We start from the raw sequence: 15,009 nt of genomic DNA, 5'->3' as shown, positions 1-15,009 counted from the left end.
TGACTCCCGAGAGAGCAGGCAAAAATCCCGGATCCAGCGTCTCCCCGTTGTTGTAGATGGTGGGGGCGGGGCTAACCGCGGCATCGTGGTCCCGCCCCCTGCTGCGATTGGCCAGAATGTCTCATGATTGACAGGGGGCGGAGCCAAACGGCGCATCCCCGCGTGGCCACGCCCCCTCAACGGACCCCTCCCGGACGGCTGTCTTTAAAAGTTGGTAAGTATGAATTACATGCATTATTACCGTAATAATAATAATAATGCGCAGGCCCCATTACTTTTAACAGTAACGCGGCCAATTGAATATGCCCCAGTATGTACTATACTGGTTCTTGGGGGCTGACTGTCTTCCACATACTGACAATAGGCTTCTGTTATTAACTGTAGCTTATATTTAGTGTGTGAAAATAGATGACTCTCCGGGAGGGATGATCAGGGCCGCCGAGAGGGGGGGGGAGCGGGTACTAATTACCCGGGCCCGGCATGTCAGGGGGCCCGGCCCGGGCCCTTGCGCTGCTGATTTTTTTTAATTTTTTAATTTTTTTTTCAAAACGTTTTTTTTTCCCTTTCCTTTTTTTTTTTTTTTCGGCGGGGGGGGGGGGGGGGGGGGGGGGTGGGGGGGGGCTCGGTCGTTGGTGGGGGGAGCAGGCTAGTTTAAAAAAAAAAAAAACATACTCACCTGATCGCGGAGCCGGCATCCCTCCTCTCTGCTGCTCTGTGCTCTATTCAGACTGTCTGAATGCTGGGTGTGATGTCATCATGTCATGCCCAGCATTCAGTCAGTCTGGAGCAATGGAGCACAGAGCAGCAGAGAAGACCAAGAGAGGAGAAAAGGTAAGTGAAGGGAGGAAAACGAGGGGGGCACAGAGGGGTTAAAAAACGGGGGGGGGGGGGGGGGCAGCATGACAGAGGGGTTTAAAAATGAGGGGGAGCACAAAGGGGTTAAAAAACGGGGGGGCAGCATGACAGAGGGGTTAAAAAATGAGGGGGCACAAAGGGGTTAAAAAACGGGGGGGCAGCATGACAGAGGGGTTAAAAAATAAGGGGGGGCACAGAGGGGTTAAAAACGGGGAAGCAGCATGTCAGAGGAGTTAAAAACGGGGAAGCAGCATGTCAGAGGGGTTAAAAATTAGGGGGAGCACAGAGGGGTTAAAAACGGGGGAAGCAGCATGTCAAAGGGGTTAAAAACGGGGAAGCAGAATGTCAGAGGGGTTAAAAAATGAGGGGGAGCACAGAGGGGTTAAAAAATGGGAAAGCAGCATGTCAGAGGGGTTAAAAAATGAGTGGGGGCACAGAGGGGTTAAAAAATGGAAAGCAGCATGTCAGAGGGGTTAAAAATTGAGGGGGGAGCACAGAGGGTTAAAAAACGGGAAAGCAGCATGTCAGAGGGGTTAAAAAATGAGAGGGGCACAGATGGGTTAAAAATGAAAGCAGCATGTCAGAGGGGTTAAAAATTGAGGGGGGAGCACAGAGGGGTTAAAAAATGGGAAAGCAGCATGACAGAGGGGGTGAAAAAATGAGAGGGGCACAGATGGGTTAAAAAACGGGGCAGTATGGCACAGTGGGGTTAATAAACAGGGGTCAGCATGGCACAGTGGGGTTAAAAAATGGTGGGCAGCATGACACAGTGGGGTTACAAAGGGGGGGGGGAGGCATGGCACAGTGGGATTGAAAAAGGGGGGGAGCAGCATAGTATAGTCTGATGAAGGGGAGCCAGATGAAGGGGGCAAAAACAGCATGGAGGGCACAGTGTGATCATAAGGCATGGCGATGATGAAGGGGGCACATTATTGTAATATTGGAGCTGGAGGAAGGCCTAATTATTAATCGTGGGTGCTATTGATTTAACGCTGGGGCTGGCTGTAATTTTCTAAATGTAGCCATTTTTTTTTCAAAATAGGTCCTTCAACATTTCTGGATCCGGACAAGCCACAACTAAAGAAAGCAGCAGCCACAGGTGGAGAAAGTGAGAAGAACAGGTAGGAGAGAGCAGCACAGTGTGTGAAATGTTGTGATTCTAGTAGGGACAATACCAATTTTTGGTGAATGTTGTGTCCAATGTAAGGTGTAGGCCAAGACTGAACTGTTTGTGTACACACTGCATTGTTTGTATACTACCCTGTGGTGGTAGATGTCCTGAAAGTCAGGAGTGCTTAAACATATGTGACGCTCCGGCGAATTGAGAGCCTAGTGGTTTTTATGTTAGCCACGCCCCAATGGCACGTTTGCCACGCCCCCAAATGCATGACCGCACCTCCCAAAATTTTTGCACTGCCGTTTGGCTAGCCACGCCCCTGAATATATGACCATATACCTAATCTTTTTTGCGCCGCCGTAAGGCGGCGCAAAAAAATTTTGGGGCTTACTTCACTATGAGGGGGGCCCCATGAATTTGTTGTACCCGGGCCCTGAATTCTTCTTGGCAGCCCTGGGGATGATTACCACAATTATTGTTGAACATTCCCCTTTTAAGCTGCACTGAAAAAAAATATATAATTAGAATGTCAAAACCTTCTCTAATCATACATGTTCTTATATCTTTTTCAGGTGCTTTTTATGGCATACTGTGTATAGCAATGTCAGCAGTTGCATCATTTATGGGAAGTGTGATCCAGGTAAAATACTTTTTTTAATATTTCATTTGACATTAACATGTTTATTGTTGTTCTGTTTTATTCATGTCTGTCCTATCAGATTATGCATGTGAAGAAACTGACAACTTTCAGTTCATGTCTCACCATACTGTAAACTGCATAAGGATATTATTTTTCAGATATATTATTCTACTTGGGGTTTGGGCAAGTCCTGGAAGAAGCCTAATGTGCGTCGGTGTTTTGCTGTGTGAGATTGATCTTTCACTATTAACAAATGATTTTCAACATAGCCCGAAACATACCCTTTTCTTACCTGTCATTTGACTATTAGTTTACTCATGCCCAAACTCCAAGTATGAGCTTGGATAGGCAGATAGCTTTCATCCCTGTCATTTAGCTAATGCACCAAGCCGTTTAAAATAACCGGCATCATTGTTTTCGCTGCAATCGCAGGGAGACCATTATTGTCTCAATCCTTAATTAGAGCTCAGAGTGTTATATATCTGTCCCTTCTAATATGGCAGTATATAGAATAGAAACATCGGTACCTTCTCGTCAGAGTGATAATATAGATCACCTCTCTACAGGTATTAGATAGGGTTGCTTAATAGGAATGTAACACCCATTCTAATTACGGACAAATCCCTTAATGAAAGGAAGTCAGTTTTAAACTATTGGGGTTTTGGACGAGACAACAGTACGAACAGGAGAATCAGGCCATAATAGGAATTATATTATATACATAAATTAATGGATGATTGAATCTTTAAATTCTTACTATATTATGTGAGACTACATAGATCGAGAATCACACACAGCAATTTTAAAATCACTTTTATTTCACTTATCACTTATAAAATTCGCTGCTTTTAACTACATATATTTTTAATTTCATAATTAACAAAAGTTATATTTTAAAAAAACTTTTTCCGGTTAGATGAAAAACATTAATTAACATCTTGAATGTGGGCCGTATGGTGAACCAGTCTTAAATCAAGCCTTTCTGTTCCTCTTTTCTTCTGTTTTGAAAGCACTAGGGCTCTTCCCACACCCCTGGTTGGTGGTTGGGGGGTAATAGTAATTTATTATTTATGAATTAATGTAAAACACCATTTTGTTCTTTTAATTGTGGCGGCATTCTCATTGTCAACATTTCAACTACATCCTGTCCACAAAGGTATAAATGTTTAGTAGCTCATTCTATGTATTCTTTGCTTAGACACAGAACTGGCAGAATATGGTATGTCTAGTAAGCCCACCAGCGCACCCAAAAAATATTTTTGTGGCATGGGCAACATGTCCCCTTATATTCCGAGTCCTCACTCTGAACTTAGCAGGGATCAGAATAGGCGCATGGTTATGATGGAGTGGTGCAAAGGGACATCATTGTGCATTTGCAAATTTTGGCAGGGGGGTGCTGGAGATTCTGGGAAAAATATTCTAGGGAAAGGTCTATTTTGGAACTTCTCAGCACAGGGAACAAAACCTAGGGGTAAATGTATCATACCCCAGTTTCTTCAACTCACGGGAGTTCGGCAAGATGACAGCTAAAATTTAAAGCGGCGCTGCCTTGTAAAGGCAAGTTTCCCTTTACAAGGCAGCGCCGCTTTAAATTTTAGCTGTCATCTCGCCGAACTCCTGCGAGTTGAAGAAATCGGGGTATGTTACATTTATCCCCTAGAGTTCTTTCATTTATTTATAACACATGTCATTCTCAGAAAGCATTTATGATGCAGGCAAGTAATCCTTTTACTACTTCAGTAATAGTGCAAGATCTGTGTTCCATGTATGTTTGTATATGTATGTGTCTGTGTCTGTGTGTCCCATTATGTGTATGTGTTTATTAGACATGGGATAGATGAGGGACACAAAGTTGATATCTTTGCATCACTATATATTTGTAGTTTGCTAAATAGCAATAAAAAGCATCTAAAATTAGAGATAAAGTTAATTTAAATATATTAAATTACCTAATGCTTTGGGAACACTCCACATGTTCCTTTACAGACTCTATTGACTTGTGCACCTCTTGCTGAACCATGACAAGCTTTTGTTTTAAAGCAGCCATTTCTTGGTATTTCTCTGCTGCTATCTCTTCTCCCACTGGTTTTCCCCTTTCTTCATACCCTTCTTGCAACTCACCTTTCAAAGATTCAAAACCCACAATTTCCTGCTCTCTCTGCTGCAAACTCTCTGCAGTTTCTTTAGTTGCCTCCACTGATTTTCCTTTTTATTCACATAAATCTTGCAATGCATGCACCTCATTTCTCAAGGACTCAGAAACAGCTTCTTGGGCTTTCATCTTTTCATAATACTGTTGCTTTAAATTCCACACTTATATTATAAGACAGCGTTTTTTCTCTCAAAAAGTTATCTCCAGGCAATCATACTCTTCCCTGGCCACATAATCTGACTCAGATAACACCATGTTCGTGCAGAGAACATGAATATGCTCACTTCATCTTCACTCTGCAAACTTCCATGCAGGTTTTCCAAATTTTCCTGCTGGGACTGAATTTCAGACACACCTGTTTGAGAACTTTCTTTTTGACATATTTTATTCTTTCTCTTGCCCATCTTGGTTGAAGTAAAGAAAATTTGCATTGGCAGGGTTTTTTTCTATGGAACACAACCAACTCACAGCTCAGCGAATAACCAAGATGTGGCACTACAATGACAAGCAATTTTTAAAACTTTTGCTTTCTTTGGAAAACAAAACAGGTGCTTAACGGTTCACAGTAATATTGCTCCTTTCTCTGTCTCTCCACATACACAATATTTGCTTTTTCTGCAATACAGCAATCTCCCCTCTGTAACCGACAGCTTTTAAACAGTTTGGTGTGTGATAGTTTCATTCAATACATTTCACTGACCACCATTGCATCTGGTTGGCTGGGCGGACAGCTGTGCTTTTGCTGTTCTTTGCGATACCGCTTCTGACACCACTTGTAACACGGGCACCCTTAGGTTATTCATACACGAACAACTTCCTGTTGAAAACCATTACAATAACACAGCAAACTTTCATAAGGATGGCACCAGGCAATCTAACTGTGGATAATGCCAGTTTCCCTCTCCAGACACCGGCAACTAGCTGGCGTCAGTCACCCTGCCCACAAGTACAATGCAATCTTTTATTTTCCACCCAAACACTACAAACTAATCCCAGACAACAAATTAATAACACAGAAGTGGAAGTTGCTCAATCAATTTATAGGCTTATAGCAGGTACTTGAAAGGGTGGGGATATCCTAAAGGGAACATACACAGAGAAAAATCCCCCAGCACACCCCTATAGCCAGCGAAGGAGCTGCCATTTCTGCTTGTATATAAAAATGCAAAAGTCTCAGTTGTACACATTTGCAAAAGTATGTTTAAGCCACCCGCCACTCCACAGCGCTTTTGCTTATAGGGTGGTCCTAAAAATATATATGTGTGCTTTCAGAGCACAGAGGCCCCTTCATCAGGCAAACTTGCCTGACACGAAAGTATTTAACATCACACTGCTTTGATTGGAAAATTATCAAATTCCATTTACTTACATTTTTCATGCCGTTACTTCATCCCCATCATCACCAATTTTTTATATAGCGCCACTAATTCCACAGCGCTGTACAGAGAACTCACTCACATCAGTCCCTGCCCCATTGGGGCTTACAGTCTAAAATCCCTAACACACACACACACTAGGGTCAATTTGTTAGCAGCCAATTAACCTACCAGTATATTTTTGGAGTGTGGGAAGAAACTGGAGCACCTGTAGGAAACCCACGCAAACACGGGGAGATCATACAAACTCCACATAGATAAGGCCATGGTCAGGAATTGAACTCATGACCCCAGTGCTGTAAGGCAGAAGTGTCACTTCTAAATTTTCACTTCAATGTGTGTGTGTGTCGAAGTGACGGTATATATGGTGGTATGCCATGCTGCCACCTTTCCCACTACCTTCACTATGAAACAATAAAATTGCATTCACTTACATTCCCATTACATTTTTCATACTGCTACTTCTATATTTCCACTTCGACCACTAGATAGATAGATAGATAGATAGATATACCTGCCTGACATTACTCTGAGTCCACCCAAAAACATTGTTTCATGCATTGCTAATAAATTAAACTGTTGTCAGTAAACAATGTTTCAATGCAGCAGTGGAAACAGAAATGATCATTGCCCAATTAATAGAGCTTCCAGTCTCTGTGCATTTGTTACTATAAGATGAGCCACATCATTATGTATTTTTCAGTTATGCAATTGTACAGCTTGAGTAATTATGCCCTATTATTGTGTACTGTGTGATATTATGTTAAGTCTGCATGCCAACGGCAGTTCTCAGTGTCAATAGTGTTGATGATATGGCAAGCTTGAGCTGTGTTTAGCTCCAAACCATCCAAACGAAGAATAGGTTAGGGACTACACTTAAATATTATACAATATAAATAAGGGTGCAATCTTCAGTATAAAAACAGAAAAATGAAGACAAAATATTCATATTATCATTACACCAAACTATGCAACAAATGAAACAAAGATGTATACATACATTATAAAAACATTTAAAACATGCAAGAAAACACACACTGGAAAGGAAAACTGTGGTATAAGAGTAGGCAGCTGCCAAAATAAACTGTTCCTAAAGGTGAAATAATGAAATGAGAAATGACACTTCTAACTGCATACAACTTAAAGGGCAGAATGGGGATGGGAATGGGCGGAGGCCCATAGGCAATGCACAGTAAGGGCGTGAAGAAGTCGAGCACACACACATTCGTCCAATTCAAGTTCTGGGCATCTGTTATTTACATAAACATTTTTTTAGCCGTATCATTTGCAAAAACTACAAGTCAGGTGTTAATGACTGACACGTATGCATGCCACAACATGTGTTTGCAAGTAAGATAAACTGTAAAAATGCTTTATGTACAGTACACATTAACATCCTGATTTATGTATTCCATGTTAAAAAAAAAAAGACATATTGCTTTTATAAAAAATGTTTTTTGCATGCGTTCTGGTGGGACTTTATATTGCACATATGCTTGTGCATATCCTGCACTCTGTTCTGTCTGTCTGCATATGGCAAGTAATGTATAGCGTGGTTATATCATATTTTCCGACTTTGTGACTCTGTCCTTCGGGAGATCCTTGAGGAAAGGTCACGTGACAGGGGTAGAAGGCGTCATCCACTATAAAAGGGCGAGACTCACGGCATTGAATAGTGGGGGGCGGGGTTAATAACGCGATTAAGCCCTACCTTGATATATTTATTGCCGTGAAATTTGGCATTTTTTAGGATCCGGGAGGTTTGCCTACTCTTCCAGTAGTCTGGGAGGACTTCCCAATATGGGGAGTACGGGCGGATGATTGTGCAAGTTATGAGTGGGTTTTTTGTAAAAAGCAAGCTGCATTCACATTGCGTTCGAAGATGAATCAGGCACTGGGTCTTTTCACTGGCATTTGTTGCATGTATTGGCCGGACCTGAACATTGATTGTAGTATTTTCGGGTCAGCACATATAACAAAAAGTCAGTGAATACAGACAGTATAATTCCCATAGAGGAAATAATTATCACATTAGTTCAATGTAGTAATCTCAGCTGAACATCAGCACATGTGACCAGATTGTTTAGAGTCATTCAACTGCATTAATGCACACATTTTCTTTTATATTTCCCTTTAATGAGTGTAAAGGAATGGTATTGTGCTATTTATTGCTTTAATAAATGAACAGTATGTCGTGTCATTCTAGGGTTCTTTGGAGTGAAATCAACATGTTTCCTATAATCATTTACACCATTTTGGTAGGAGTCATGACAACACATAATAAAACATAAATTAACTGATTACAAGGTGTTTAATTATCAGTCATATCCAACTTAAAAAAAGATACACCTGTATTCAACATTGGTTGTTAGTTCACTTTCTAAGTAAAGTGGGGCAAGTGTGAGATTGAATTAGTCTTGATAAAATGTTTCTATACTGTTTTTTTACTGTACACTATCATAACTCAAAATGAATGTACTGTCTTATTAATTTGCAGGCAGCCTTATCTATATTTGCCATGGTCGGAGGTCCACTACTTGGACTCTTTTCCCTTGGGTTATTTGTCCCTTTCTGCAATCCTTTGGTGAGTAATACATATATTAACAATGCGGGCGCCACTTGAAACATGAACTCATTCCAGAGGAAGGATTTTGGTTATTTGGTAAATTTAATGCAAGACACATTTGCTACATCAGCAATGAGTGTCATTGTTGGCACAGAATCCAGCAGCACTGTAAGATATGCTTCTTATTGCATCGTATGCCAGCCTACACAACCTCCTTACTCTTTCCTGTGCTCTTAGTTGTGGGAGGAAAAAAATGGAAGCTCTCACATAACTTGTGCTGGCTGAGAAGTCAGTACTGGAAGGGAGTCGGGGATTGTCACCAAGAAAATCGCTATCAGATCTCCGACAAGTGACGGGTTTAACAGGTACCCAGTGTGTAATTAGGACTCACAGCCAGTTGCTGTCAGTTTCTGGTCTACAAGCTGATGTACTTCAAGCATTTTGGGGATGAGAATGTTAGTTATTGTATCAAAAATAAGGCTTAAATCCTTCCTGGAATGACCGGTGGCTAGTGTTTATTTAAGAGGTGCCTGTCTAATTAACAAGCGCCATAATATCTACTATATAAATGCCTAGTGGCGTGTGTGAAAAAAAAACAAAACAAGCTGCAGCGCCACCTGCTGGGCAGAGTTATACACTGACCTATATATTTCTTGAAGGAGAAGTGACAGTTGGGAGTGGTTGGTGGTTGCCGGGGGTGACAGTGGGGAGTTTTTAACACCTTAAGTAGCTTGATGAAGGATGTGGCGATGAAGATGAAGGATGGGGTGATGGAGAAAAATGATGAGGTGGTGACATGTGGACAAAACCACGTTAAAAAAGGGCGCTTGCGTTGGGAAGTAACGCTCTTCCCCTGAGGAGGCCTGGGCTAGGCCCAAATGCATGACAAGAACCTTTTTAACACCTTAAGTAGCTTGATTTGACTAGAATGCATAAGTATCATGCACGGGTTAACTTGTGTATATATATATATATATATATATATATATATATATATATATATTTAAATCCATTTAAGTTGTACAATACAGAGAGTCAGGGATATATGCATTTGATTAACAAGTATCTTAATGAAAAGTGACATACTCTGCCGTTGTATTGGAACACATTGGTAAACCATTAATATAAACATACAATTTTATTGTCTACTTGGTGTTTTATATTCAGCAAATTTTTCCAGTATATGGTAAAGGTTAAAGTGATTTTTCTTTTCCGTCTCAGGTTATGTAGATTTAATAGTAAGTTATGGGGTATAAGGGAAGTGATGGGTGAGGTATTAAGGTGAGGTAGGGAGAGGGGGGAGTATTGGGTAAGGGGCAAGAAGAACAAACATATTATTTTCATAATTAACTTGTTATGTTCATGAATCTGCTGTTCCTCTGATCTTCGGTTTACTACCTTGTTGATTAATGGAAATTGTAGTAATTGAAACAGGTACCATAAATGTTTTGTGTGTGTTGTATATCCATGCTTTGTAAAGGTGTCCTAGTCTGGTTAGGGCCTCTTTATTTTGCCCTCCTCATGACCCAGATGATGCTTTCGATTTGGATAGTGTCCATTTTGCTTTAAACCCTATGGCTTAAGGTATTAGTATGCAGAGATAATGAAGTATAGTTGGACCCTTAATGGATTCTGGAATTCCAATTAAGCGTAGATGGTGGCGATTCGCCAAATCATCTACTTTTTCCACCATAGTCTGGACAGATTTTGCCTTTGCTTCAGTTGTTTTGTTAAATAAGGAATGTGTGCCCTGGTGCATTGTTCTAAGGATTTGATTCTAGAGGTATTAGAATGTATTTTTGCCAGCGCTATATTAAGCTGTCTTAAGGATGCAGATTTTCCAGATCTTTGTTCGTCCAAGACATTATTTTAAGGGAGATGTCCTTCAATGTTTTATCTGCTGTTGAGATGGAGGAATTAGGAGAGACACTGGAACTCTTACTTGAAATCAGAAATCATTATAAGAAAGCAGTGGAGAGGGAGAGCAGGGATTTTGTTTACCCGTTTTAGGGGTTTGATTTATACAACACTACAGTAGCTGTTGGTTTATGAAGGAATGTGACCATATCCTGGACTCCCTCTCACCTAGAAAATATAGGACACCACCACTTACCCAAATTGTATATTTTCAAGTCATAGAAGGTGAAATGTTTAGAAGAGGGATGGATGGAGAGATTTTTAAAGCTGTGATAATTATAGAGGAACACAGAATAAGGCAAGTTTATAAAATATTATATCAAATTATCAGTAATGGACGGTTGTAAGATTACAGTTGTTGAGGTTATTACAGTAATTTAGAAGTGCTGCAGTGATAAGGGATTTTGCATACTAATTTCAATCGATAAATGTTGCGAGCTAAACCCTTAATTATGCACTCAAGGCTGTTAAAGTATTGATAGTTATGAGTAATAATTAATATACACAAAAAAGAGTTAGTTAGGAGACTGATTGCATTTTAAGTCTCAAATGTCTGAAAACCTGGGGAGCACAGAAAACGGGGGCAGGGAGTGTGTAGAAAGTGGAAGAGCCCACAAGTATGGGGGAATGGTGCAGTTCAGGTGTGGGACAGCAGGCATAGTGTGATATACACAGAAATTATTTATGTATTAGTGCAGTACAGATGTATGGAGGAGGGATGGAGATCTATGCACTTGGTAGTGTTGAACTGAGAAGTTTTCTTTGGTTCAATCTTCCAGCGTTTCACTGTTCTGCCATCAAATGAAAATTCAATTAGGGGGGAGGATTAGGGGAGGTAATTGGGAAAGGCGGAGATGTCAGCCAGGGAATCGGGAAACTCAAGGGATTATTGTGATATGATTTATGGTGGCGATTAAAGGGGATTGGTATTGTCAGGCAAATCAATGAGTGTGTAAAAGGGGAAAATGGGACTGGATTAGGGCTGCAATAGAAGGAGAGAGGGAAGGTTAAAAAAAGGAGATGGTCCTTGGCGTACCTTTTATGAGGTCCCTGATGAAACTTCTTAATTCTCATTAATTGCCTACCCCAATTCAACTTAACAACACGTGACCAATAATGGTAATTTTAACCTGTTTTGTAATTATGTTTAAATCATCCAATGCAGATAATACAATAGTTAATGGTGAAATAATGAATTCATTTTCAAAGGAAAAGGAAAGAGAAGGAAAGTTTTTAGGAAGAATACTTGCAGTGATGTCTGCTCTACATCACCTCTGTGTTGCAATCATCAAACAAAGCGATTCTCAAGTGCAAGAGTCCATGTAACATGGAGTCAGAATCAGAATATGGACAAATTTTAGTGCCAAATAATTCTAACGCATTTAGTTGTATATAATAACTTCTAATCTGATTTAGTTATATTGTTATTAACGATTAACAGGCACAATTTTTATCTAGTATAATTTATCCTTGCCAACTTAAACCTCTGATTTTAAAGCGCTATTTTTTTTTTCTACTTTGGTAGTGTGTATTTTTAGGTTAGCAGCCTCTTTGTACATCTGCTAGATTCAGTTTTATATAATTTTGAGCATTGTTGGTATTCAGACATGAGAGAATAGTGTTTTTTAATAGTGTTATTAATACATGAAAGTAACCTTTTCATATAAAATGTAATGAAATTCAAACTTCCCCACATCTGTGGTTTAACAATTTAAAAATTAAATTTCCTGCAGTATTCCAAATGGCAATGACAAAGAAGAAATGTAAACAGACGGCAGCAACCTAATATAATAATAATATAGCGGGTAAAGACTAGAGTACTATGTGCTGGAGGGGTCAATATGTAAACAGCCAATCAGAAGTGTCTAGATAGCGCTGCTGGTGTCATCACCATCATCACATATCATTACACCAGGCCTTAGGCACACGCAAAAGATACACTTCAAAGAGTGTATCTGGGGATGGGTTTTCGTTGCATCTAATGAGGGGCATGCTACACTGACATGTAGACCCCCTTACTGTACTCAACTTAAGCTTTGCTCCCCCATTCTGCCTCTCCAGGTTTAAGGGGCCTCAAGTCTAAGACTGATCTTTCAATATTTTTATCGATACATGTTTGCAAATATTATTTTCATAATTAATTATGTTCATGAATCTGCTGTTCCACAGCCTCTGATCTTTGTTTTACTACCTTGTTGATTAATGGTAGTTATAGTAATTGAAACAGGTACAATAAATGTTTTGTGTGTGTTGTATGTCCATGCTTTGTAATGGCGTCCTAGTCTGTAACCCATCATCATTGATACATTTGTAATGATGCTTCCATTTAATGTCAACTGTTTTTTATCCATTGTTTCCCTGTGTTAGAAAATTTACCTTTAATTTAAGGAGAGATAACTTTCTATAATGATGTTTAGGCTAATAAATAGATAGGCTGGGACTTAAATTATGTGGTTGATCATTTATTGTACTAATCTGTGTCACAAGAGGACAACAAGATTAATATATTTCATGGGGAAACTGTCACAAACTGTGTCAGCTGTGAAGGCATCCGAGCCTCAGAGGCCTAGGGGTAAATGTATCATACTCTGGTTTCTTCAACTCACGGGAGTTCGGCGAGATGACAGATAAAATTTAAAGCGGCTCTGCCTTGTAAAGGGAAACTTGCCTATACAAGGCAGCGCCGCTTTACATTTTAGCTGTCATCCTGCCGAACTCCAGCGAGTTGAAGAAACCGAAGTATGATACATTTACCCCCTAGAGTCGAATACATAATGAAGAAGGCACAATATTAGAAATTATTGTTCACAGACATTTTCTACATTGGTAGTTGGTCTAAGACAAAGAAAACAGAAGAAGGGTTAATACTATATGTATCTTGATTAGGTGTGATGTCATGCAGGTGCCGGGGTGCATACCTGTGGCTATAAGATCCGGTCAGGGCAAATATACCATGCCAGATTATGGAATTTTCTTGGCCAGTGTCCAGTGTACCCTTTTCTGTGCTCCTATGTATTGACCCTGCTTAGTATTAACCTCTGTTGTTTGCTGCCTGCTATACAGACCCTGAAGTCTGTTCTGACTACTGCTTGCCTTTTGGACTCTTTTGATTGAGTATCCTGGTTGTCTCTCATCTGTACAGTTGTGATATGTTGTACACTATTGCTGTATGAACTATATCAGTCCTAAATCCTGCATAAACAATTGCTACTCACTTCTGACTCAGAATGGATGCTGAACCTATTTCCAGTGCGTTACCTGATCACCTTCTATAAGCGTTGCTGTTAACTAGGTGCTGTACTTCATTGAAGATTCGGTACTTGTACTCCTGTGTCCAGGCTTACTATTGCTGTTCTAGGTTCTATGAGTCTACTAATTGATTAGTCCATAGTAAAGCCCATTTTGTTTGTAACTATCAACTGTTCACCATTGCACTATCGTTACTATAATGTTCAGTGATATTGTTTGTTGGGTTTCGATGTATAAAATGCACATTTTTGCTAGATGCTTTTATTCACAGAATGTTAAAATTGTTTGGACAACTCTGTTTCTGCTCTTTTTAACTGAAGAAAGACACTAAATGAAACGATGAAACATGTCGGGGTAGGATTTCTATATTCCTTTTTGGGCTCTAAAGCAAAAATGCAGATTAATTAGTGCTTCATACTGTGAGAAAGGACTTGGAGGAGGACATACAATTTGTGCAAGTACAGGGCCGGACTGGGACTAAAAATCAGCCCTGGCATTTGAAGCATACAGGCCCACCTCTGTTGGTGCCGCTCTGCAGCGGCGATGACGCCAAGGGCGTTGCCACATTATGTTGGATGCGTGGTCAACATGGAGCATTGATATGTACATTATAATAAAACATTACATTTATCAGGCCCTCGCCATCCACATCATGCCACCCCCCACCCCAGAAACACATTACAACACCCTAGTCCACTGTACTTATCTATGCTTCTGACATCCATTAGGGTGGGAACTTCCTGTAGAGTGAGCAGGGAAACTCTTAGTCTCACAAGATTAATAAATCTCATGAGACTTAGAGCTCCTCAGCTTGCTCTGCAGGCAGTGTCCTGTCCGGGAACTGGGAGCAACTATCAGATTCCTCCTGCTAACCAGAGCTGGATTAAGGCTAGGGTGGCCCAGGGCACTTAAAACAGGGGATCTCCTTGATGCAATATGGTTTAGACACATTTTCAAATACACAGGCAATACTGTGAGCACTACTGTTAGGTGCACACAGTTCTGCCTTCACAAGCAGTACAATGTGAATCAGGACATATCTCCCAACTGTCCTTGCAGTCAGACCAAATCCTGACTAAACGTGACAGTCACCCAAATTCAGGACAGTCCTGCTCTCTCCTACCTGACTTGTGGCTC

The 15,009-nt window shown here is 40.4% G+C and overlaps 1 protein-coding gene across 1 annotated transcript in view; it reads left to right on the top strand.

The window, feature by feature from the left end:
* LOC142152523 (sodium-coupled monocarboxylate transporter 1-like) overlaps window positions 1–15,009 on the top strand; it is a 45,481-nt gene that overhangs the window by 18,698 nt on the left and 11,774 nt on the right. Inside the window, exons 10-11 of the mRNA XM_075209248.1 lie at window positions 2,545–2,612; window positions 8,638–8,724. Of these exons, the coding sequence (XP_075065349.1) occupies window positions 2,545–2,612; window positions 8,638–8,724 (155 nt within the window). The remainder of the gene's footprint in view (window positions 1–2,544; window positions 2,613–8,637; window positions 8,725–15,009) is intronic.

This window comes from Mixophyes fleayi, chromosome 4 (assembly GCF_038048845.1).
Source record: "Mixophyes fleayi isolate aMixFle1 chromosome 4, aMixFle1.hap1, whole genome shotgun sequence".
NCBI lineage: Eukaryota > Metazoa > Chordata > Amphibia > Anura > Limnodynastidae > Mixophyes > Mixophyes fleayi.
Note: the sequence above shows the minus strand (reverse complement) of the source record. Positions and strands in the feature narration are given on the sequence as shown.